The 23,470-nt window shown below is 34.9% G+C and overlaps 2 protein-coding genes across 3 annotated transcripts in view; one reads left to right on the top strand and one right to left on the bottom strand.

Moving 5' to 3' along the window:
- CCC1 (cation-chloride co-transporter 1) overlaps positions 1-23,470 on the bottom strand; it is a 108,769-nt gene that overhangs the window by 47,699 nt on the left and 37,600 nt on the right. For both annotated transcript variants that reach the window (XM_089811526.1, XM_089811525.1), the window contains exons 4-5: positions 10,549-10,640; positions 2,163-2,277 (exon numbers count right to left, since the gene is read on the bottom strand). In XM_089811526.1, the coding sequence (XP_089667652.1) occupies positions 2,163-2,277; positions 10,549-10,640 (207 nt within the window). The remainder of the gene's footprint in view (positions 1-2,162; positions 2,278-10,548; positions 10,641-23,470) is intronic.
- LOC149528973 (uncharacterized) lies at positions 21,725-23,416 on the top strand. Its single transcript, XM_089810961.1, has 3 exons — positions 21,725-21,911; positions 22,167-22,929; positions 23,075-23,416. Exons 2-3 carry the CDS (start codon positions 22,190-22,192, stop codon positions 23,412-23,414), a joined length of 1,080 nt encoding a protein of 359 aa, XP_089667087.1. The 5' UTR covers positions 21,725-21,911; positions 22,167-22,189; the 3' UTR covers positions 23,415-23,416.

The raw sequence follows: 23,470 nt of genomic DNA, 5'->3' as shown, positions 1-23,470 counted from the left end.
ATGCCCTTTTCGACTACAAACTATGATCCACTACTCTCCTCCCTATGCACCAGCTCACCAAGCTCATGCATCCATTAAACATTATGAATGGTCTCTAACCCCATGTTCCCATGCGGTTGCAATTTGTGCTTAAATTTAAATAGCCTAAGTGTTCCCAAGCCATTTTTAATCACGGGAAAAGGATAATCTGTAACATCCCTACTTTTGTGGAGTGGCCACCACTTAAAATTTTTAAGTAAGCTTTTAAAAAAGGGGGGGCTGGAATAAAAGGGCACTTCTTATTGAGAGAGATGGCTCCACAAAATATTTGCCTTCTCTTTTATTTCCTCCTATTTTTTCTCAAAACATTTATTTACAAGATTTATTATTAAAATTCCATTTAAACATTCTATTTTTGATAGATGCTAAGAAATAAGTACTAAAAGTCAATAATTGGAGCAATATTATTTCATTTTTTCACACCCAGAACTAGCTACTATATCTGAGAAATTTCTCATTTATGTAAAATTTGAAATTTCAAAATCCTCTATTGTCATGTCTGCTCTCTAGAGTGGACATCAGAAATGATAGAGTTAGCCTATTAGGGAATCTCGTAGGCTGGCAGTGGTGTTTAGAGACTTAGTCAAGGTATACAGTGTTCAGATCTGGAGTTTCAGACAATAGGAGGCAGTTGAGAGTAGTTCCTTAATTGTAGGAGGAGTTTCCTACATTTTAGGAGGTGGAGATGGGTTATAATCTTGAGTCTCTACGAGATCATTCTATGGTTTCAATTTCGGGAGATTTGGAGAAGTTCCATTTTTTAGGAGTATCCCTAATTTTGAGGGATGAGACTGTCAGTTATTTCAAATTATCCGGCATCAATCACAGGAGGTGACGAGTTCAGTTTCACATTGTAGAGGTGTTTTGGCTATCAGTTTGCTATTTGGGAAATATTTTACTATATTTAAATATTCTCCTAAGTTAGCATTTTAATAATTTAAATAAGGCTAAGTTATAGCCATTTTGGTGTAATACATGGTTTTTTGGCCTCATCTAGATGAGTATCCCTTGGTGTAATAGCTCGTTGGAAAGCTCTTGAACTTTTCTAAATATTTCTCTTTTGACTCAGAGCATTTCGGTGAACGGATTTCTTTCTATTGGGAAAAAGGTCAATTTCTAGATACTTGACCACTTTAAAAATGAGAAATATATTATTTTATAATCCAACACCACATGGAAACATTTTTAGGGTTCGAGCTAAGTATGGTGGGTTATAAGGAGGTAAAGAGAAAGTTCTAATTCATTATTGCCATATTACATCTTGGATTTGCGATTTGGGCTCTGATTGAGCTTTCAGCACTTGGGACGCCAACCCCACTTGCTTTGCCTGTTTGGGACGTAGCCCCCAAAACAGTGGTTTGGATTTGTTGCAGTCAAAGTCGTCTTGGAGATTGTGCATTGTTTCTTCTTGGGAACGCAGTATTCAATCAGAGTTTCAGCTGGGATTTGGGCATTCTATCCACGTGTGGGCACTTTGCAGCTGTACGGTAACACCTAGCAGCCATATTCTTTCCCACGTGCAGCATTGGAGAGCTGGAATCCGGCCGTATCTTCTTTTTGGGTTCATATTTCTTCTTCACGCCTTCGGGTTGGGTTTATCCTTGGTTGTAATCATCTGGATATTATTGTAAATCTTCATCCGATTACAAACTAGGTTTTATATTTAAAAATCTGCTTGAAGCGAAATTACTTTGGCTGTATTTGAAATATATTTTCAGAACTGGTTCAGGTTATTGTACTTTTGTTATTACTCATTGCAAAACCATCAAAAACATAAAACACTCAAACCCTTCTGCAACTTCTGTCTAGCTCTGCAAGAAAATATTATTAAACAAGGAAAACAAATTTAAAAATAATAAAATTACAGCAGATCAGCAAAAGAGATCCATCAGGGATCTTTCATCTATATTAAGAGCTAATCTCATGTCAAATTACCAATACAAAATGAAATTTTTTGAGCCCAATGCATAATCATAAAGATGTTGGCAGCCCACTTTAAGGTAAGAAAATAAGAATTGTGCAAGATTTATGGATTTGCATTGGTCCCATGCACCATTCTAGTCTCTAGAATTCTAGAACATAACTTTATTAAACTCACAAAGGACAAGTTGTGCTTAACCTACCTTCATGGCTCCATTAGTTGCTATGGCACTTAATGATATTCCAGTTAAAAAAGTGCACAGGCAACACATGGATACAAGAATAAGGCTCCCTCCAATGCCTGCAATACCAATAATCCTGCAGAAATAATCTCTTTGGCATTAGTAACAGAATCCTCCCAACAAATACAACAATAAACTCTTGGAAAATGAAGGTATATTAAATGATCCATGCAGAAATTTCAGTACAATTATTCTTTCAATACATTAAAAGTTTTACAACTGTTTCAGAATTTAATTTATCTTTTTTTCCTATGTTTTTTCCTATATTAAGTTGTACATACAGAGCACAAATAGGGAAGACATACCTGCTCTACCCATCGTATGCAACAAAAGACAGATTTGACGCTACACAAAACCTGATTTTCAACCCCCTTTCCATTATCTAGCTGGCAAATAGATCAATAAGACAAAATGCAGTCGATTTCATGGCAGAGATGTTTCTACAAGATCCTAGTTGTGGGCACTAGCACTTACAGTCTAAAAGTGACCACTTGTACTTTTTAATAGTCTAAAACTACTTTTCTATCCAGATTTTTCATAACAGACTTACATTCCTGAATCTACCTTTTTATAATTTGTTCTTATGTTTTCATTTATAGATTTTCATTTTTTACTTATGGTACATACTCTTGGCTAGAAGAAGATAACCTGTAAATAATTACTTGTTGAGAAAATTCGCTTTATAACAATGGCAAATATCAATGCATATATGCATTCATAAGCCCTAGCCCTTTTCCTAGGGAAGAATCAAGCATGATCATACTGCAGGAATAGCAGTGATGGGTGTTGTGCATGCACTCATGATTAAGAGAATTATGTTCATATTGTAACAGCTGTTACATCCCTTCCTTGTGACCATTTTATTTTACAACTGTAATTACTATTTCATGTAAAGTATGACAATAACAGTTTATTGGTTTTCAGTAAATTTCAGTTAAGTAGATTGCTAATGAGAATAGATAAGTATATATCGTTCTGTTACTGGAAATGATAGTAGAAGGATTTGAATATTTCTTATGTGGAATATTTGGAAATGAATTGCAACAAAAACACTTTGGAAAACTGACCCATATTTATATTGAGTTTTCGGTAACATGAGATTATTAATATGGCATGAATATCTAACCCTTCCATATCAGTGGATGCAGGAGGAGAAACCACCCACGAGCAGGGAAAGAGTATCATCAGTGTAGGGGTGCAGAAGCAGATGGCCGAAGTCAGAAATGCCATCTGAACTAGAACTTCGACCTTTGTCAGTAAAGTTTGGGTGGTGGAATTTTGATGCCTAGTTAGTCTAGCTAATATTCCAGGCATAAATAATCTTCATTGATTTAATAAAGCAACTTTGGTGATCATTAATTGATCGTATTTTTTGTATGTTTTGCATTTAGTTCTTCGTATATTGTTTGTTTGATCCTTTGATAAATATATTTAATATTTATATGCATACAAATATATATATGTGTGTGTCTGTGTGTATAAATATACAAACAAGTGTATGTGTGTGTGTGTACACATAAATATGCATACACAAATATATTTTTATACACTCAATTAATCATTTATTATGCATTCTTTTAGCAGGTACTTTTCTTAATGTAAATGTGTGTGTGTATAGATAATATATGAGATGTATGATACTGGGTGTGTGTGTGTGTACATATGTGCATATAGCATACATATGGAAAATTAATTCCAACCATTATAATGTCCGATGCATGTCATATTCGTATGTTTTGACCCTTTGTTTTGTGAGCTGCTCTTGCTGGGATAGCAAGAGTAACTCCCTCTTTCCACAGCGGCAAGGAGTTACTTCTTGCCGCTCATGCCATAAAGCTTTGGTGTGGGCAAGAGAGGATGCATTCTTATTGTGATTGAGCAGCATAGTTTTTGGAAAAAGTTTTTTTTAATTTGTTTTGGGGTTTGGCTCAGTGCACCATTTTGATTTTGCCAGCTGCGTAGAGTGGTTTCCTTCTTAAATCATTGCCTTTTGTGGAGTCTGGCACTGTGTTAATTGTTACTACCTGCAATTTGTTCCATTTTTCCCTTGACCATGCAATTTTTGGCAGGCGTATCTCTCTTTTGCTAATTCTAAATTGAATGACTTGGCTTGTTGTTATTGTTAATTGTAGTTTCAGTGGGATAAAATATATATCTATATGTGTGTGTGTGTGTGTGTATATGTATATATATGTATATATAGATATATATACCTATGTTCCCCCGAGTTTCAAGGACAGGAACGGCAGGGAATAGTGCGATGGGTTTCCGAGACGGCAAAAAATTTGTCAATTTTGAGGACGGGGGGTCGACTATATAAATATAGGGAAATTTTTTAATATACACTGAAATTTGCAAATATACATGTCATTCATATGAAACTAAGCACAAAGCATGTCATTTAAACATTACAGAACCTTAACATACACCATTTGAATGCCATATAGGAAGTAATAATCAACTCATTACTCAATATGTATTAAAATTCAACTCTAGTCTATTATGCATTCATAAAACATTTTCAATTGTCAATATGCATATTAATATGTGAACAAAAATATAAGTTCAGCAATGAACAATATCAGAGAAATCTGAAACTCTGTCTTAAAAACCAGTCTGGACTCTGATCCTAAGACTTGTTCCCCATTATCAGGCCTCACAATACATGTTTAGGGTAATATTTAACAAATTGTGCATTGATTTCTAAGTTTCTGACATGTTGCAAGTCGGTCCTCAGTAAAATCAGATCTGATCTGATTGGGAGAAAATGCAGGGTTAAGACTATATTAGAGAAAAATGTAGGTTTATGCACTGGTAAGGGGATCTGAGCTGTGCATTTGGGAGTTCACATAAGTCAATTTAATCATGCTCTTGATGTCCAAACAGTCTGATTGCACCTATTTGCAGACCATATCTTTAAACTTTGCCTTCAGACATATGTCCTCAAGTAATTTCTCAGATTTCATGACTTCAAAATTCTGATTTTTTAAAGTGTGTAGCAGCGAAAGGACTATTTAACGCTCTAAAATTAGGGTTCAACATTATTTTTTTTTACTTTTTATGTGCTTTAACGTTGGCGACAGTTGGTCACCCCTGGTACAATCAAGGGACATCTGTGATGTCCCCAGCCATACCGAGAATGGTCAGTCGTCTCCCATTATTCCCTATGACGTCCCCCCGTTTCTGTGATGTCTACCTCATTTTTTGGGATTTTGGGGATGGCTAGGGGACATCCCATACCCGTCCCCGCTTCCGAAACTCTGTATTTTTGGGTGGGGACACATCCCCAGGGAATGAAGGTATATACTTAACACATCCCCAGGGAATGAAGGTATATACTTAACTCATATATATATATATATATATATATATATATATATATATAAAATCATAAGCAAATGTTATCGATAACTAATGAGAGTTAAAGAAACATGTCTCTGTGGAGACATGCCTCTTAATATCATATGCATATGCATTGAGAAGGTAATTTGGAAAAAACAGTAATCTATAAGTGCTATTACAAATTATAGCAAATGACAAATCTATTAAAACTTAAAATTGTATCACAGCAAAGCGTAGGAAGAGATTTGTCATTCCCTAAAATAATTGAACACGGAGTACAAACATATGCAGTGGAAGTGAAGGTCAATCATGGTTGCCAAGTCTGACAAAATACATGACACGTAGAAAATAGAGAGCATAGACACTCAGAAAAGGTTGTGATTGATTTACAATGTTTAATGCCTTTGCGTGTCTACAAGGTCGATGTGGCTAGCTCGATGGCTTTTAGAAAAAATCAAAATGCTCATACCACCAACTAAAATGTGTATGCCTTACTAATCAAGTTAGACTGATGATTCACTGCTAGCTAGGAGTTGATGCCAAATCAGATCTGCTGATTGGATATATTGGGCAAGGTTGGGTGGAAGTCTATCAAGTCGTCGACTTACTATTTGGCTTGATCAGGCTCCAATGTTGCAAGTCAATCTCAAGAATGTTGACAATGTGTTCGTCGTCCAATTGGATTGTGTAGCTACTCGGTGTCCCGCGAACAGGGGTTGAAGTCAAATTTACTGCCATGATGACCGCTTGGAAAAGTTGCGATCTGAGGCAATGTAAAGATCTAATACTGTGATCTGAAGTCGCAACTCATAATTGTCACTCAACTACCCAATCTGGACAATGTAATTTTGGGATTGTTGCAGCTAATGCAATGTCAAGGAAAACAAATTTGCAGAGGAGCTCAAGGCTTTATTGTTCCTGGTGCCCAGATTGGATGTAAGTGCGCAATGAGAAGAGTGACTCCAATGTGTTGGTGGACCCATAAACCCATCACAAGAAATAACAGCTTGAACACATCATCACAAAAGGAAGGACATACGGTAAAAATAAGTTCGTCCAACTGCAGACGTAACGGACAGCTAGACAAGAAGATTTAATATAAGAGGGGGCCATCCAACGTGAACAAGTAACAAAAGACCTTCCTTGGTTAATTCCCACACCATGCAAATAAAATGGACCCACCACAAGCGTCAAGCAGTAATAAAGGTGGATTAAAATAATAAATGTATTAAGATAAATTATGAAGGGTCATTGCAAGGGATATAAAGGGTCCCACCAACAAGGTAGGTATGAATATGTTAACAATGGTTGTGCAGCGCTGATTGTCATCATTAGAGGCTTTTCTCATAGCCTTGAGTAAGGACTGGTCTTATGTTGTTGTAAGAACGAACCAAGGGTCAAGCTGGTAGTTTGCTTCTGAATAATGAGACAAGTATTTTTATTACCTTTGAGTATTACATTTATCTACTCGTTGTAGACTCTCTTATTTGTATTTCTATGCGTACTATAATAGTTATTTTTCTTGATCTTTTCCTTTCTCTCCGGGGATATTCTTATAGGAAAAGGAAGATTGATATCCAACTCAAAGGGAGTCTAACACTTCATCAAAGACAACATTGGATGAGGAGCTCAAAAGATTGATATTCAAAGGGTGTCTAACAATCCATGTGTGTGACTGCATGAATTTTAATGGGCTTGACCCCTATGTACATCATTAGGAAGTGATGACTTCCAAGTGATTATCACTTGTATTTGTAGAAGTTATTAATAGGTGGCGATCTTACAATAACTTCATCTTATATTATGATGGATATCTTATGATGTCTAAGCAGATCATGATAGATTATATCTTGCATGGTGGATTAAGTTCCTTAAACAAACCATGAATGATCATATGGTAAATATTATTGAGGTAACTTGTGTACATACCTTATTAACATTTTGAGTATGTGGTGAATGTCATGCAACTTGTATCTTCAAGAGGCCTTTACTCAGAGTACTTAGTGAATATCATGTGACTTGATGTTCAAGAGGCTATTACTCAAAGTACTTGATGAATATCTTGCAAAATGACATTCAGGAAGCCTTTACTCAGAGTACTTGGTGAATATCATGTGACGATATTTTGAGGCTATTACTCTTGATATCATGAGATGGTATCTAAATGGTGAATATCTTCTAATCAAAGAAATCCTTAAAACTGTCATTCCTAATATTATGTTGAGGTAATATCTGTTCTTGTGCTTATCCTCCCTAACTAAGAGGGAGTGTTAATGTTAGCATAGTTCCAGTCGGATAAAACTCATTGAAGCTAAAACATATACATATTCCGTAAATATATAAGATATATACTTAACTCATACATACATACATATACATGTATGTGTATATAAAAGTTATTATCACATTCTTAACCATAAGCAAATGTTATTGACAACTAATGAGAGTTAAAGAGACATGTCTCTACAAAGGCATGCCTCTTAATATCATATACATATGCATTGAGAAGGTAATTTGGAAAACACAGAAAGCTATAAATGCTATTACAATTACAGCAAATGACAAATCTACTAAAACTAGACAGTTATGCAGAAGAATTACAGCAAATGACAAATCTACTAAAACTAAACAGTTATGCAGAAGAAGTTCATTTAGTTTTCTTGCATTACATATTATGAAATGTTTAAGTGTCGATGTATTGTTAAGCAAAAAGAATTTGTGGTTTCTCTTTGGATGATTGCATTTATTGAGTCTTGTTTGAATCTGATTGAGAAGATATCTAAGTGTTATTCAGTTCAATATTATAACGTAAGCTGAATTCATAGGTTTAGCATCTATGTCAATAATGAAAACCTCAACTCTGACTGAAGATGTTCGAATATCATGCAATTAAATATGTTTAACACCTATATAAATACGGAAACATCATCTTTAATCCACAGCATTGGAGTTTAAGTATAGATTAGATCTCACTCCTTGAAAATACTCGATCATGTAGTCTCATATTAGGCCAGCATGCTCATAGTTGAAGCTAGTTGTATTTTTATATTTATATCTGCATTTCATATTAATGGCAGTTTCATGTTACACCTGCATACTGAATGATTAGGAGTCTGTTTACTCTTAGCATTGTATATGAGAACTCTAATGAAATGGTGTGAGTGATGCGGATGTATTCTTGTATTCTGTCGTGGAAGAACCAGTAGGGCCAGAGTATCTTTAATTTGATTTCATTTAAGATTTAACCAGTTTGGGACTGTTAATTTTGGTATGACATCTCATTTAACAGTCAATCCGAATTTCATGATTAGCAACCTGTGTCTATGCCTTGAGTTATCAGAACCAAGTGGTTTTGAGCTTAGAGCCTGTTTAGAACTCAACCTCCCTAACACCAATTTTAGAAAAATAAATCTGTCATGGTTATAGATATAGCCCTGGGATGCGGGATAGGTTGGATGTTTCTATAACATGTGATACTTGGGAAAGTTAATGCCATCAGGATGGGTATATCCAATTTATCAGGGCAAGAGGTCCATGGAATAAGTTTGATGGTGACATTGATGGCACAAGATATGTGCTACGGGTAGTATATATCAGTCACTAGAACCATTAGAGCAGAATCTAGCTAGGAAGGTCAACTGGTAGGCGAATATGTCCTTAAGATGACTCACTATGACGATTGCAGGTTCTACACTAAGTCTTAGGTGGCAAGAAAATGGAAAAAACCATGCTCGTGTGCTTGGTGGGTGGTAAAAACCCCTGATGATACTCTCCGTTTCGTGGTGGACGAATTCCAAGGAACAATTGAAAAGAGCAGCATGTACAGGTTCAGATAGTCAAATGATTTCTGTCAAAGCAATCTCTATATTCTTTAACATTTTATTTCCTTGAAAATAATTGGAAGAGTTATCACATGAAAAGAAGCTAGTAACTTAATTGGGATAGTTAATTATAATTTCTATTTTATGTTCATAGCAAATTGTAAGTTAGTTACATCAGTTACTTCTACCGCACACAAAAAAATTATTTTATTCATGATTATGTTAGAAGGGTTTGGCTGTCACAACAGCCCAGTAGTAAGAAACTGTTTGATCTTGCTGACTGTACATTTCTCTTTTGGTGATAGGTGCAAATTGTGTCACCGGCCATCCTTACAATTCTGGAAGAGTGGGTGGCAAGTATGCCTTCTGTATCATTGTTTCAGGATCCATTTTACGCATCATCTTATTCCACAAACTGGCATTTTTCTTGCATTTACTCTCAGACATATCTGCCACAATTTTCTATATCAATGGTTCTTTTCTGTGAGCCAGCACTAAAGGGATGTATAGAAGATAGCCTAAACAAGGAATTCTATTCAAAGTTATTTTGAGGTTGAAAGTGCAACCATCTTGTGCTGATAAGGCACATGATGCCAGTATGAGCCACTCACAATGAGAGGTACGAATAATTGTCTACTGATACTAACAATAGGAGTGCTCTCTTATGGAAAATTCAGCGATGTTCAGAATGACTTTTTTAGTGTGATTTATATAGAAACCATCACATATTGTAACCTGATCACTGCAAGCCCTTGGTGGTAAGATTGCTCTGGTGTAGCTTATTGTATTATATAAGCCAGCTTATTTTAATGCTTGTTGGTTTCAATACCACTAATCACCCTGTGCTCATATGCTGCCCCACCTTTAGTCTATTTATTGTACATTTTAAATTTGATACCATTTATTTGCTAGCTTTCAAGCCATGAAAATGACATACGCTCCTGCTATTGGCATGGAAATAATCTGATAGTGAACGCCTCCATCCAGTTGACCATAATGTAATTATTCTTCCAGACCAACAAAAGTATTTCAATATTCTTCGAGGGCGAGAATCGAAGGCACAAAATCCATAGGAATTGTTATGCATTATCAACTTTTTGGTTTCCAATGCTTCAAATCTATTATGCAAAAAGTTTAAAACCCAAAGAGATCAAACATATTATGCACACTAAAGAAATACTTACCAAGTAAAACGAATATAGAATATAATTCCTAAAATATTTTGCAGACATGGTACAAACACCCCCATGAGCGTCCCCAGTTTAACATCTTTTTCCTGCATGTAGATAATATTTTGGTTAGATTCAAAACAGCTAAATTCGTTAAAATACTACTGCTGATATAGTCTATACAGGTGTGCCTGAATCTTGACTTAAGAGGGAAACAAATTGTTTAGAGATTGAAACTGGAGAAAAATATGGTATTAGAATAAAAAAATTCTAAATCGTTCTACCTAGGACAATGTCCATTTGGACTGTAACAAGATCCCTCTTAAATCATATAATTGTCCAGAATAGAATATTAGTAAAAAGCCTTGGAATAAAACTTTCTGGCCAGCTATATTTACAAGAAATGAGAGACAAAATAAGTTGCCTAAAAATCAGTGGATGCCAACATGTTACTTAAACGGGCAATATCTTATAAGGCTATGGCATTGAACATGGCACCCTATTATTGTTAAAGAAGGTGCCTCAACCTTACATTCTAATGTTCACAGCAAAACAAAAAATGTAATGGTGTTATGGATGTCGATTTTAGCACTGAAAAAAAAATCAAAATGAACCTCATCCAGACAGCAAGCTGGTTATGGTGACACGGAGCTCTCCAAGACTTCCAATTTAAAATTAGAATAAAAGCTCAATCAACATCCCAGATCAGAAGTTACGACTGACATTAAAACATAAGGCCATCTATGACGCAAAAGATTGCTGTGTAAAAGAGCTAGAATTATTGACAAACTTACCTTGCATTTTACGACACATCATAAGGCATCTTTGAATGAAGATAATGAAGTCAAAATGGATAACAACAAGCTGAATTACAAGAAGCTGATGACAGGTGCAAGGAATATGCAATTTCAGTGTATGGACTCATCATTAGATTTGGGTACCACATTTTGGTGTAATTTACTTTTAGCTCATGTTTTCCTGATTACGGTTTGATGCTTTCACGTAATGCTTCTCAATTCATTCAGTCCTTGAATAGAGTTTTTATAGTTCAATTTTGTGTTACCTGTTCAGCCTCTACTATGCTCAAATTCAGGTTCCAGTCCGTACCTGGTCCAGATTCAGGGTGAAATTGTCAAAGATTTCGCGCCAGCATGTACAAAAACAAGTTTGGGCTCATCCCCAGAAAATCTGGGGAAACCTAGGAGAACCTAACAAATAATTTGCCTGCCCTAACAAATTCTCCGTTAAGTCATTTCATAATTTTCTCAAAATTTCTAATTTGTTTCTTAACAGACCCTAGACAAAGATGCACTACTTGAAGAGGCGGATATACAAATAAAATCCATGAGTTATAGGATATTGTAGACAAACAATCTGTTAAGTTTTATGGATCTCTGATAGATAAAACTGTTACAATAAATATGGAAACAAAGGAACTCTTACTTGTATTACTGGAGAGCAGTGTTGCCCTCCAAATACTAATGATATCTGATTTTGTATGCAGAATCTACTTCTTCCAATATTGCTGATAATGTGAGATGTATGCTGTATGTAACAATGACCTTGCAGATTAGATAATAAAGAAAAGTGCTGATGATTATTTGAATGCAGATCGCTGAGTACAAGATGCCATGTATTGATGTTATACTACAGCGATCTGATTGCTTGGATATATATATTGCAGCGAAGGGTCATGACCCCCGTAGAGTCATGGCTCTACGTGGCCTTTGGCCACGAAGAGTCATGCCTCTATGATGGCATGACCAATAACTGCCTTGTTAACGTAATCTTAACACAAAGCAGTCGGCAATCAGAAGTAATACTGCCGCTACTTGCAAATAACATAACCTCCGCTGATATATAATGCAATCAGTCGGTGTTCTCTCAGCCGATAATGATTATTGATTTAATCCAAACAATATACATATATATGTATGTGTGTGTGTGTATACATATATATATATATACACACACATACATACATACATATATATAACTACAATGAACATTTATTAGAGAACATAAATACAGATCAATACATCAATCAAGCATCATTTACTTTTACTGATGCTAAAACATTAACACTCCCTCTTTAGCAAGGGAGAAGTAATACACCATTTGGATTTCAGAGTAGAATGCCTGATCACTTTATCTGATCTTAACACCATGAAACAACGACTAGTCAAATAACAAAAAATCACCAAGTTATGAACACTATCATAACATACATTATGATCTCTAATTGTACAAAACAATAAATAAACATAATGAAAATGTTATCTATGATCTCTAATTGCCCGAAGCAATGTCTAGAGATGTCCATAGTAATAACATAAAAATTTGTTACTCATGATCTCTAATTGCCCGAAGCAATGCCTAGAGATGTCCATGATAATAACCTAAGTTCGTTATCTATGATCTCTAATTGTCCGAAGCAATGTGTAGGGATGTCCATGATAACAAGCCTATTATTTACAAGATCGTCACCTTGCAAATAATTACCTTCTAAATAAATATGTCCATGAAAGATTGTCACCTTTTATTACATATCCGATGCAACTAAACAACAACAATAGAAGCATAAACTCACATGAATTAAAAATTTTAATTTAATATTCAATATTACAAATTAATCATACCAAGTTTTTCTCTAAAGTATTTCAACTTCACTTTAGCAAGAGGCTTGGTAAAGATATCAGTTGTTTGCTCATTAGTGCAGATGTATTCCAGTTGAATGATTCCTTGATTCACCATATCTCGAATGTAATGATAAGGAATTTCAATATGTTTGAAGTGATTCTGGAAAACTGGATTGGTTGAAAGCTTGATGCAACTTTGATTATCACAATGAATCACAGTGGGCTTCAAAGGTCTTTTGAACAAATCTGCTAACAACTTTCGTGGCCACACCGCTTCTCTAGCACCCAAAGAAGATGCAATGTATTCTACTTCGATGGAACCTAATGCAACTGAAGTCTATTTTCTGCTAGACCAAGAAACCATTCCAAATCCTAGACTGAAGCAAGATTCAGAAGTACTCTTGCGTTCAATAGAACTGCCTGCCCAATTAGAAACTGAATATTCATAAAGTTCAATGTTGACTTTATCATATTTGATTCTCATTCCAATAGTACCCTTTAGATATCTCAAAATGTATTTAGCTGCATGTAGATGTATCTTCTTTGGTGCACACATAAACTGACTCAGGGTGTGAGTAGCATAGCATATGTCAGGACGAGTATTAACCAAATACATTAAAGATCCAATAATCTGCCTATAGTAAGTAGAATCTGCAGGTTCTAATTTGATCATATCATCCTTTAACTTGTGTAGGTTTACTTCCATAGGAGTAGCTGCTGGTTTACATTCCAAATTTTGTTAGAATGTCGACTGTATATTTTCCTTGATTCAGAAGAATGTAGTTATCCTGTTGCCAAACTTCTAATCCAAGAAAGTAGTGAAATAAACCTAAGTCTTTCATTTCAAACTCTATTGTGAGTTCTTGTTAGCATTTCTTTATGAGATATTCCTCACCTATTATCAACAAATCATCAACATATAACACAAGAATAATCATATCATCGCCATCTATTTTGAAATATAAGTTGGGAACAGCTTATTTTTAGAATATCCTAACTTCATTAGATAGTTGTCTATCCTTTCATACCACTTTGAGACCATAAAGTGTTTTCTTTAATTTACAAATATGAGTTTTGTTGTCGTGAGTATTAAATCCTTCTGGTTGCTCAATACAAACTTCTTCTTCAATCTTGCCATTAAGAAATGTTGTTTTGACATCCATTTGATGAACCTTCCATCCCTTGGATGCTGCGATAGCCAAGATGGTTCTGACTGAAGTATATCTAGCAACTGGAGCAAATGTTTCTTCATAATCAATGTCTTCTTTCTGTGAGAAACCTTGTGCTACAAACCTAGCTTTGTATTTTTCAATGCTACCATCAAATGCATGTTTAATTTTAAACAGCCATTTGGAAGAGACAACTGATTTGTTTTTAGGTCTTGGTACAACATCCCATACATCATTTTTTTATATAGAGTTATATTCTTCAATCATTGCTTCTTTCCAAGACTGATTTGAAAGTGTTTCTTTAACACTGGAAGGTTTTGTTTTTATAAGTTCAGTTAACAACGCAACATAACACAATTGATTTCTTGTTCTTTTGCTCTCTCAAATCACTTCATTAAGTTCAACCTGATTTTCTTCTATCATTTTCCTAGCCCAAAGTGGCCTCTTTTTATTATTGACATTTTCAGAATCTTCATGATTAGACATAGTGGAAGAGGATGGTTCAATATCATTCTCCCTCTCAATTTCTACTTGTTGATTTTCATCTACTTCGGGAATAGATTCAATAATGGATTCATCACTATTTCTAGAAACATTAAAGGCAATATTTTCGTCAAATTTCACATCTCTGCTAATCTCAATTGTTCTTTGACCTAGAATGAAGACCCTATATCCTTTTGTATAGTTTCACTATATCAAATAAATATCTCCTTCTTTCCAAAAGGTTCTAGTTTTGTTCTTTTCTTTTTAGGAATGTGGATATAAACTGGACATCCAAATATTCTTAGATGGCTTAGATCAAGTTAAATGCCTGTGAATACTTCTTCTGGAGTGATGTTCTCTAATATTGAATGTGGACATCTGTTTTGAATGTAAATTGCAGTGTTAGATGCTTCAGCCCAAAAGGAAGTATGAAGGTTTTGATCGTGCATCATTGCTTTGGCAGATTCAACAATTGATTTATTTTTACATTCAGCAATTCCATTCTGTTGAGGATTATAAGGTACAAAAATTCTCTCTTAATCCCAACAGCAATGCAGAAATTCTAAAAAGTACCAAAGATGTATTCACCTCCATTGTCTGACCTTAGTGTTTTAATTTTCTGTCCTGACTGATTTTCAAATAAGGCTTTGAACTCTTTGAATTTTGATAAAACTTCAGCTGATTCTTTTTGTTTCAGAAAATAGATCTAGGTTCTTCTAGAATAATCATCAATAAAAACTACATAGAAGAAGCACCCATTAAGAGAAGGTACAAACATAGGACAGCAAAGATTAGTGTGGATTAGTTCAAGAATGGATTTAGATTTGCAAATACTTTTAAGAAATGATTGTTTAGTATTTTTACCTAAAGCACATCCTTTGCAAATATTTAAATGATCAGTTTTGAGACTACGTAAACCTTTTACAATTTTTCCTATGGATGACAATGCACGATAGTGAAGGTGACCTAGCCTCCTATGCCAAATTTCTATGGAATTATAGACTAAGAGCTAGGTTTTGATTATTACAAAGTTTATAAAGACTTCCATCTCTATAACCGATGGAAATGGCTTTCTTAATATTAGAGTTCTTGGGCCAAGATAGAACTTTGTCCTCTTGAAATGTGATTATGAAACCTTGATCAGCAAGACCAGAAATAGAGACTAGGTTTCTCTTTATTCCTGGTACATATAAGACATTTTTGAGTTGTAGTGTAATTCCTGAATTTAAGTGAATTGAAAAAGAACCAATTCCTTTAATAGGATGAGTAGAGTTATCTCCAATGGTAACTTCTTTTGAGACTTGTTCAGAGAAGATTTCAAATTTGTCTTTAAAACCGGTGATGTGCCGAGATGCTCCACTGTCTATGATCCAAGTGCTATGGTTAGAGTTTAATTCACTCGAAAGGGCTAAGTAAAAAGCATAGTTTTTTTTTTCTTCTTTCTCTACACCCTCTCCTTTGATTTCTACTAAGGCTGTTTGAATTTTCTTCTTTTCGGGGAAGAAGCTATGGGAGTGACCAATTTTATCACATTTAAAACATCTAACTTTGGACCAATCACGTTGCTTGTATGATTTGTTAGATTCCTTTTTGTTGTGTTTGAATTTTCTTTTCTTGTTTGTTAACTAAGCATAATCTTAACACAAAGCAATGGGCAATCACAAGTAATACTGCCACTACTTGCAAATAACATAACCTCTGCTGATATATAATGCAATCAATCGGTGTTCTCTCAACCGATAATGTTTATTGATTTAATGCAAACAATTTGTATGTGTGTGTATGTTTGTGCGTGTGTCTGTCTGTTTGTGTGTCTGTTTGTGTGTGTGTGTGTGTGCCCATGTTTCTCTAGTGATAAGAGAAGGTGGATTCATTCTACACAGTGTTCTTTATTGGAATGTTATTCATTGTGATTTCTTATGCCCTTCAAAAAACACATTCATGGGAAAAGAATTGTTCATAATAGTAAAATTACTTAAATACTCTTTAAATCTAATATTTCTTGTTGATAATATTAAAACTAGTTCTTTAGGATAATTATTTTTAAGTTAATTGATTAGAATCAGAATAAGAAAATAAATTTGAAGTTGAAGTGGGATGGGAGAAAGGAGTCATTGGAAAGGAGTTGCAAGTGGAAGACAAGGTATTCGAACATGGGGGGATCCGGAAGCTTTTCCTTTTTGATTGAGGTCGATGATGAACCCTTGGTGTCTACCTAGAAATGCCCAAGGTTTTGATGTGTCCTCTAAAAGTAGGAGGGTTGGTTTTGAGCCTTGGTGCCGGAGGAGTTTTGTCCTATACGGAGCGAAAAGTTGTGGGTTAAGACCATAGAACAGGATTGGTTATGGCAAAAACCAAGAGCATGATACATCAGATTGGAATAAGATTACCAAAAAAATTGCACAACAATGGGGGCTAGGCAAAAGAATACATCAGGAATATGGAAAAGGTGTGCGGTACTTCTGAAAGGTCGGCTTTGTCTTTGTTAATGTTAGTACTGAGTCTTGAAATGTCGTTGTATCTTGGCTTAAAAAGAACGGTTTATTTTTCAAATGGTTTGGGAAATAGCCAGCTATCTAGAAGGTGAAGGGATGGTGTGTTGAGTCATGGCCTTTGAAGGTTGAGGAAATCCTAGTTTGGCTTGGATTGGGAGCTTGAAATTCTAAAGAACACTAGGAACTCAGTTGTGAGGTTTTCGAAAATGGGGGAAGGAGTAGAGAAGAAAGATTTCACTATGTATGGAAGAATATGTATTAGCTTGAGTCCAACATCTCCCATCCCCGAACAGATTGAGCTGGTCTTAGATGCAGGGATATGGAAGTAGAGGGTTAAGGTAGAAGACAATGTAGAATGCTACTGTTTAATTTCTACCATCGTTTCTGCAAATGTAGAATCATAGCCATTGTTATTGATGATTTCCAAATGCAGATTTGGATCTCATATAATATGAGAGGAGACATGCCTCATGAAGACATATGTCTCTATGGTTTAATCATCATTTAAATAATATTATATTAACATGAATAATAATAATATGTATAACAATATATATATATATATAAAAGTCTTATATATAATAATACATAATATTAACATGGATAAGTATATATAGGAAATGATGATTACCAACAACAATAATGTTTATCAGATCGAATCAATCTAACTAAAGCTACAACTTTAACTCTCCCTCTTAGTTAGGGAACACATTATGCTCTCAAGTATATGAAGAGATATCATCTCACCTTTTATAACACAATTGAACTAAATTCCATAACTTTAATATAAGCTTAAACACCACCTTAAGTGTGGTATATAATAGTAACTATGTCATGGTCTCCGACAAGATCTGGCCCAAAGAACCATAACAAGTTGGTTATCATGGTGTCCGGCAAAATCCGGCCCAAAGAACCATTATGAGTTGGTTCTCATAGTGTCTGGCAAAATCCAGCCCAAAGAACCATGATAACAAGTCTACCATTTATAAGATCGCCATCTTACAATGGTTACCTTCTATCTATTTGTTATCATGACTTCCAACACTTTGGGACAACAATTTAATTAAGTTTGTCATGATAACAGGTCTACCATTTATAAGATCATCATCTTACAATGATAACCTTCTGTTTATATATGTCAATGAAAAATCATCACCTTTGATTACATATCATATGTGAAATAGTAACCACCATGAACCCAGTCAGAGAGTGGTACAAAGGAGTTTCACTTAGAACATCTCCTTAATTTTCTCTCACACAGAAGAATGCACTACAAGGAGTTTCACTTAGAACTTCTCCTCATAGAAAAGAAATCATTCACAAAGGATTGCACCTCAAAAAATTCTCCCTCTGAACAATGATCCTAGGAAGTCAAGTCCAATAGTTACTCCCTTAGAGACTCTCTTCCCCAAGGATTCTTGTCAAACTCACTCTGAATTTGATATCTAATTTTCTAGTGATAAGTCATCACTTCCTCATGATATACATAGGAGTGGGCCCATCAAAATCATGCAGTTACACACGTGTATTTCTAGACTCCCTCTGAGTATCAATCTTTTAAGCTCCTGAGTTGCCTTAGAAGAAGTGTCATACTCCCTCTTAATGTAGAAGAATCTCATACTCTTGATCATCAAAGATGTTTGCTTCAAAAGCCTCATTTTATCCATCTTGATCATCAGGGTCTTTGGAGCTACTATCATTAGATTGAGTCTACACAAGATTAGGTAGCATTATGTAAAGTACCAACCCTCCTGCAAGAACATCCTCAGACATAAAGGAGAATATCAAGGCAAATAACTCTTTTAGTATGTATAGAATTATAATTAAGAGAGGGACTACAATGAGTAGATAATGTAAAAGATAAGAATACTTATCTACACATGAGGCTCCATTAACAAAACATCTCCTTTCTAAAGATGATTCAAGTGGGAATTGATCATTGATTATTATTATTCCCCCCACAGTGTAAAATTTCCACTTATTTCTTTCAATTTTCTTTAGGAAGTGAGCGTATAATCTATCTGTGATTCCAATGTATATTTGCATGGACATGATTGTTGTCATCCAGATTGGAAAAACACTATTCGACCAGATCACATATTGCCTATCTCAGTTATGATTTATTCATTAATTTCTTCCCTGTTGTGTTATTATAGTATTACTTCATACAGTTGTCCAGCAATAAGTTTCTTTTGTCTTCAACAAGCAACATACACGAACGACCAGAACATACAAGGTCATATGTACCACAATCTCCTCTACACAATGCAGTAGCAAAACAATGAGCTAGTAGAAGTCCAATATGGGGAACTTGTTACGGAAGTAACCTGCATGTCTGTTAGACATTGGAAATAAAGATTTTTCATCAAATAATACATAGTATAGTATCGTATCGCAAGACAAATATGATTCGATAATGATTTGTTGTTTGTATCTATTGTGTATATTCACAAAGGTTTTCCTTTTGACTTCATAGCGGTCAATTTGGAGTGATGAGTTTGCATGGGAACTAGCTACTTTTGCTTCCTCACTTCCTATCTATCTTCCTCGATTCAGTTTCAATAAAGGATCCTCCTATTGTGTGTGGATATGTAATTACAAACTGATTGTGACTAGGAGAAGCAGTGGTGATCCTAAAATTATGGATAAGATCTTGAATAGTCTTTGTATGCAAATCATGCCAATCTCTGTAAAATCAACACTTAACTGAGGGTCACCATAGTGAGTTGGAATTATCAGCCAAGAATGGACAGAGATAATGCTAGGCATTCGGGTAAGGTTATAGAAGTCTTTATTTTTATTTTTATTTTTTATTTATATGGTAAACATTTCTGGAAAGAGCATAAATCAAGTAACTACATGATTAAGAGAGGAACGTGGTACGGCTTAATGATGTTGTAATGTACCCTCTATTAGGGTTAGTTTAGGACAAATAATACCTGCAAAATAATTGTTAGACTCACAATAATAAAAAAAACTCACTATATTATTTTGCCCTCAAATTTAACCCCAATCTTAAGGACGTCTCTAGATAGAGATTTCTAGCTCATAGCTAGCTTGTCGTCTTCCCTAGAGCACACCCCTTAAGATTCTTTTTGGACAGGACATCCTCTATCCAAGGCCAATCACATATGCATATGTTGGAAATCATTAGAATATTCTGGCAGATGGAGATTATATATTAATTCTCAGTCATGGTAGTCAAATGGAGATCTTAACATCTCACATACTCCATGCTACCAGTCTTATTAATCTTCATGGTGCCAGTCCAATGCACTAACTGTGGGGCCTCGCCCCAATCCATCATATCACATCTGATACATTATATTTTGACACATTAAGACTCGATATGTTTACACATTATTTGATGGACTGGACATTATCTATTTTATTATGTCGTGTGATGTTTTACTTTTAAAAAGATTAATCAAGTTATTAAGTGTTTAATGTTAGGATGAGTTAGTTGTGATTTAGTGTTAGTTTATAGTTTTGTTTTATAAGTCTTGTTTTATGAGATTGTGTTAGAAATAGGTGTTGAGCAAAATGGTTGTTTTTATTTTAAATATTTAATTATATTAAAATGATAGTGTTAGGTGTTAGATAGGTTTAGTTAGTAGTTAAATGGTTTTTACTTAGCAGTAATGTGGGTTAACATGTAAATAATAAAGTTGGTTATGTTATTGAAAAGGTTATTAAAAGAGAGATTATATTAAAGTGTTTTGTTTATAGGATTATTTAGGTTTTAGATTTATTTTCTCATGTTAGACTATTAGGTAAGTCATTTTATCAAGAAAGGTATATTATGTTAATTAGGTAAATAATCCTAGTATATTATTGTATTTAATATTTCATAATATTTAATTATGGTTTATTTATCTCAAATGGCTAAGATCTTAGGAATCAAATGCAAATGAAGGGGTCTTAGGTAGTCGACCCGATAGTGAAATAGGGAGATTTCGTAGAGATAAAATGAATGTTGAAGGTAACTAAATAATGAATACTAATGATGTAATTAGTTAGATTAAAGTATGAATCTAAACAAGATCAAATATTAAAGTACCAAATCACTTCCTAAGAGATGCAGATTTAGTTAACCTAGGAAATTGAACCGACATAACGAAAAGAAATATGGAACCATAGCAAACCTAAAGTGTCTTATGTGTCTAAGTCAAACATATTAATTCAATTTTAAGGAACTATGGAACCATAGATGGAAAACTCGCCGAGTACTCGGTGAGTTTTTAAAACTCGCCGAGTTTCCTAGCTCGGCGAGTTTTTAACCAGTTAACTCGCCGATTTAAAAACTCGGCAATCTGGTAAAAAGTCGCCGAGTAATCGGCGAGTAGTCAGCAAAAACTCGGCGAGTTTTTCCTAAAAACTCGCGATTTACTGGTGAACACGGCCTGTGACGGATTTAAGCGGCAGTGAGTGTGTTTTTTCTCATTCTTTCTTGTATTTGCATTGTTTAGAACCTTGAGGAGTGAAGAGAAGAAGGTTTGGAGGCATTCTTGGCTGATTGCAAGTGATTCAAGGCGGATTTGAGTGGATTGTAGAGGATTCTAACCGATTTTAGAAGACAAATTTCTTTCCAGGTATGTTCATCTTATCATAGTTTGAAAACTTTTTATAGTTTTATAACAAATGTTCTTTTGTTTTTGTTGTTTTTTGTAAATGTTTTCAAATCATTTAAAATCATTTTGAATCATTTGAAACCCTAGCTTCTAAGGATATGGTTGAAGTTTGTTGTTTGCTAAGGATATGGTTCAAGTTTGAAGTTTGAATCATTTGAAACCCTAGCTTCTAAGTTCTAACTTTGTTTATTCATTTCTCTATATATTTATGTGTAGGGCAGCGGTCAACCATTAAAAAAATGACAAACCCACAAGAAGAGTGGCCACAAACACCATGCCCATCTGGATATATAGGCACTCGGCCTAAAAATGCAAGAGATAAGGCATGGCGGTATGCCTATGAAGCTCCAAATCCAAATGATATTGGGAAGGTGATATGCATTCCCTGTGAGAGAATTATTTCTGGAGGCATAAACCGCCTCAAATACCACCTTGCAGGCATAAAGAAACATGACTCAAATCCTTGTCTCAAGGTAACTAATGAAGAAAAAAGATTCATCCATGCCCTACTTGCAGCTGCTGAAGAGAAAAAATTGAATAGGGAGAGGGCAAAAATAGCTATGAGGGCAGCCATAGCTGAATCTGAAGGAGCTCCTTTTGATATGCAAGAGGAAGAAGAAGCACTTGAGAACATACCAAGATCTCTTCGTGGCCCACAGATCCGCAAACAAAATTTCTCTTTTACCGGTTCCACTTCTTCTACATCTCCTACTTCTTCATCATCACCATCCAGATCCCCATCAAGGATAGGTGGTTATTTTGTGCCCAGGAACACACCTGGAGCACAGCCATCATTAGAGGGCACTGCATGGTTTAAGGAGGTGCATGAGCAAACTGATATTGCAGCAGCTGATTTTTGGTTTTTCAACAATATCTCAATGAATGCCGCTGATAGTCCCTATTGGGTCAATATGGTGAATGCAATGACAATATCAGGCAAAGGGTACAAGCCGCCTAATCGCAAGGATATGAGTGGAAGGTTAGTATTTTATTATTTAGTAATTGTAAATAATTGAGATTCACTTTAGTTCATTGTTATATTTTAAATCTTAATTGTTATAACTTATTTCCTAATTTTTTACTAACACTTACACTTTATTTAATATTACACTTAAATTTTGTAGGTTGCTTGACAAAGCGGTTGGTAGGGCAAGATTGTTGATAGAAGACCAAAAGAAAGAGTGGAAGAAGTATGGCTGCACCATTTTATCTGATGGGTGGACAGATGGAAGAAGTAGAACCATTATTAACTTCTTGATTGCTTGCAAAGATGATGTGGTGTTTTGGAAATCTGTCGATGCCTCCAACAAAGTGAAAAATGCAGCCACATTGGCTTTAATGTTGGAGAATGTTGTCACGGAGGTGGGAATAGAGAATGTGGTGCAAATAATCACAGATAATGCAGCAGCATATGTGGCAGCAGGTAGATTTAATTTTTTATATTTGAATCAATATGAATCATGAATGTAATGCTATGGTATTATTCAATTTAGATTTGATGTAATTTGTAAATACTAAAT

This window comes from Cupressus sempervirens, chromosome 11, assembly GCF_028749045.1.
Source record: "Cupressus sempervirens isolate cs-2001-9-10 chromosome 11, ASM2874904v1, whole genome shotgun sequence".
Taxonomy (NCBI): Eukaryota; Viridiplantae; Streptophyta; class Pinopsida; order Cupressales; family Cupressaceae; genus Cupressus; species Cupressus sempervirens.
This window is presented reverse-complemented; position numbering and strand designations above follow the sequence as displayed.